The sequence below is a fragment of the Xenopus tropicalis genome, chromosome 5 (genome assembly GCF_000004195.4).
Source record: "Xenopus tropicalis strain Nigerian chromosome 5, UCB_Xtro_10.0, whole genome shotgun sequence".
In the NCBI taxonomy this organism is placed as follows: Eukaryota; Metazoa; Chordata; class Amphibia; order Anura; family Pipidae; genus Xenopus; species Xenopus tropicalis.
The window spans coordinates 156,342,485-156,344,756 of NC_030681.2; the positions used below are offsets into that span (position 1 = coordinate 156,342,485).

The 2,272-nt window shown below is 38.0% G+C and overlaps 1 protein-coding gene across 1 annotated transcript; it reads left to right on the plus strand.

The window, feature by feature from the left end:
• The first annotated feature begins 250 nt into the window (after positions 1-250).
• On the plus strand, positions 251-1,784 carry LOC116411016 (vomeronasal type-2 receptor 26-like). Its single transcript, XM_031902781.1, has 2 exons — positions 251-254; positions 886-1,784. The coding sequence occupies exons 1-2, from the start codon at positions 251-253 to the stop codon at positions 1,782-1,784; spliced, it is 903 nt and encodes a 300-aa protein (XP_031758641.1).
• Positions 1,785-2,272: the final 488 nt, after the last annotated feature.

A 2,272-nucleotide genomic window follows, 5' to 3' on the forward strand; every position in this document is an offset into this window, starting at 1 on the left:
CAGAAGTTTTTCCTCATTGTGCATTTTCCAAATTGCCAGGGAGCCATTGACTGCACTCATACTCCACTCACACCACCTTGGCTTCAACAAGAGAGCTTCTTCCAGTAGGAAGCCACATATCCCATCAATATCCAGGTGGTGTGTGATTCTCACATGTGGATCATGAGTGTGCGATGTGGCTTTCCTGGAAGTTTCCATGATGCCATTATCCTGTGTCAGTCAGTGGCCCAAGTCCTCTTTCCCCGAGGAAATGGGTAAGTGATTGTTCCCTTTCCCATCATTCAGTAGTGTCTTTATTAGCGTCTTTTTAGCATAAAACCATGTGAGAAACTGGCCAACATGTGTAAACTTACATTACCCATGTCTTTTTTAAATACAGTTACTAACTTATACCAAGACACTTTCTTTTATTTGACAAATAAAAAAAAGATTTTCTATTTATAAGCCTTCTTGCGACAAATAAAACACACAGACAAATATAATGTTGGTGAGTTTACTAATACATTTTTTGTAAAAATCTAAAAATGTTACAAGAGATATTGATGAGAAATGTATTATATTTGTTTTTTTATCATCATTCAAAAATTTCTACTAAGTTACCCTAGGCCTAGGGTGCAGCAGAAATCCATTCTGAGCATGCTCTTTAGCCTATATCAGCCCCTTTGCACCATAAAGTCCAGGTTTTGCTCAGTTGCCACAAAACACTTCTGCATGAGGCTCCTGATGAGCCCCTATGGCCAGGTGAGGATGGCATACAGCAGATTGCATCCCAGAAAATTAATTGACAAAGAAATACTGTCTTAACAAAACAAGAATACGACAATTGACTATTTTTACAAAATGTCATCTAATATCTAATATCTAACTTCTTTTTTTTTTCTACAGATGCACGGAGTTGTATGAAATGCTCTAAATATGAAAAGTTAAATTCTATACGAAATGGCTGCATCCTGAGGAATATAGATTACCTTTCCTATGAAGACCAGTTGGGTTGTACACTATCCTCCATCTCTGTAACATTCTCCATCTCTTGTGCTGTAATTCTGGGAATCTTTATAAAGTACCGCGAGACTCCTATAGTGAGAGCCAACAACCGATATCTCAGCTGTCTCCTCCTCATCTCTCTCATGTTGTGTTTCCTCTGCACTTTATTATTCATTGGACGCCCAACTCAGATATGTTGTCTCCTCCGACAAGTAACATTTGGGGTTGTATTTACTATTTCTGTTTCTTCTGTGTTGGCTAAAACTCTCACAGTTATTATTGCCTTCAATGCCACAAAGCCTGGGAGCAAGCTGAAGAAGTATGTAGGAACCCAACTGGCCATCGTATTAGTCATTGTATGTTGTTTGGATGAAATTATAATCTCCATTGTATGGTTGGCCTCCAGTCCCCCTTTTCCAGAGGCTGATACACTTTCGGACCCAAACTATATTATTCTGCTGTGCAATGAAGGGTCAGGCTGTTTCTTCTTCTGTATAATTGGATATATAGGAACCTTGGCCCTACTAAGTTTCATTGCTGCATTTCTAGCCAAGGATTTCCCTGACCGATTTAATGAGGCTAAAAACATCACTTTCAGTATGTTGGGGTTCTGTAGCGTCTGGGTGGCATTTGTCCCTGCATACCTGAGCAGTAAGGGCAGTAGAATGGTGGCAGTTGAGATATTTGCCATCTTATCCTCCAGTGCTGGGTTATTGGGCTGTATATTCATTCCCAAGTGCTATATCATATTTCTAAAGCCTGAACTGAACACAAAAGAAACCATTATTACAAAACAATAGAATTATTTATAGCTAAGAATTGTTGTAAATCATGGGGAGCATGAAGAAGAGAAATATCTCTACAAAATAAGATTGTCAACATTACTTTTGTTTATGACTCTGGGAGCTAGTTATTACATAGTTACATGGTTAATTTGAGTTAAAAAGGCAATGAAGTTTAAGTCCTTCAAATAAACACTGGTATATCTCTCTCTACATAATCTATATAAATTAAATGTATTAAACCCAGGCATATGACTAAAAAGGGATAATATTTATTTTGGTTTATGTGAGCCTTGTGGTTCTAGAGGCTAAATTCTCTATAAATCCCATTTCAGACTTAAGGAACAATGGGGTATGTGAGGTATAGTGTGAATGGCAAGTCAGTTGTACACTTAAAACATGTTAACCCATTCAGGCCTGGGGTATAACCTATTTTCCAATACCCACACGGCCTAGAACATGAGAGAATCCTTGAAAACCCAGTCTACAAATTTCCAGGGATTTTT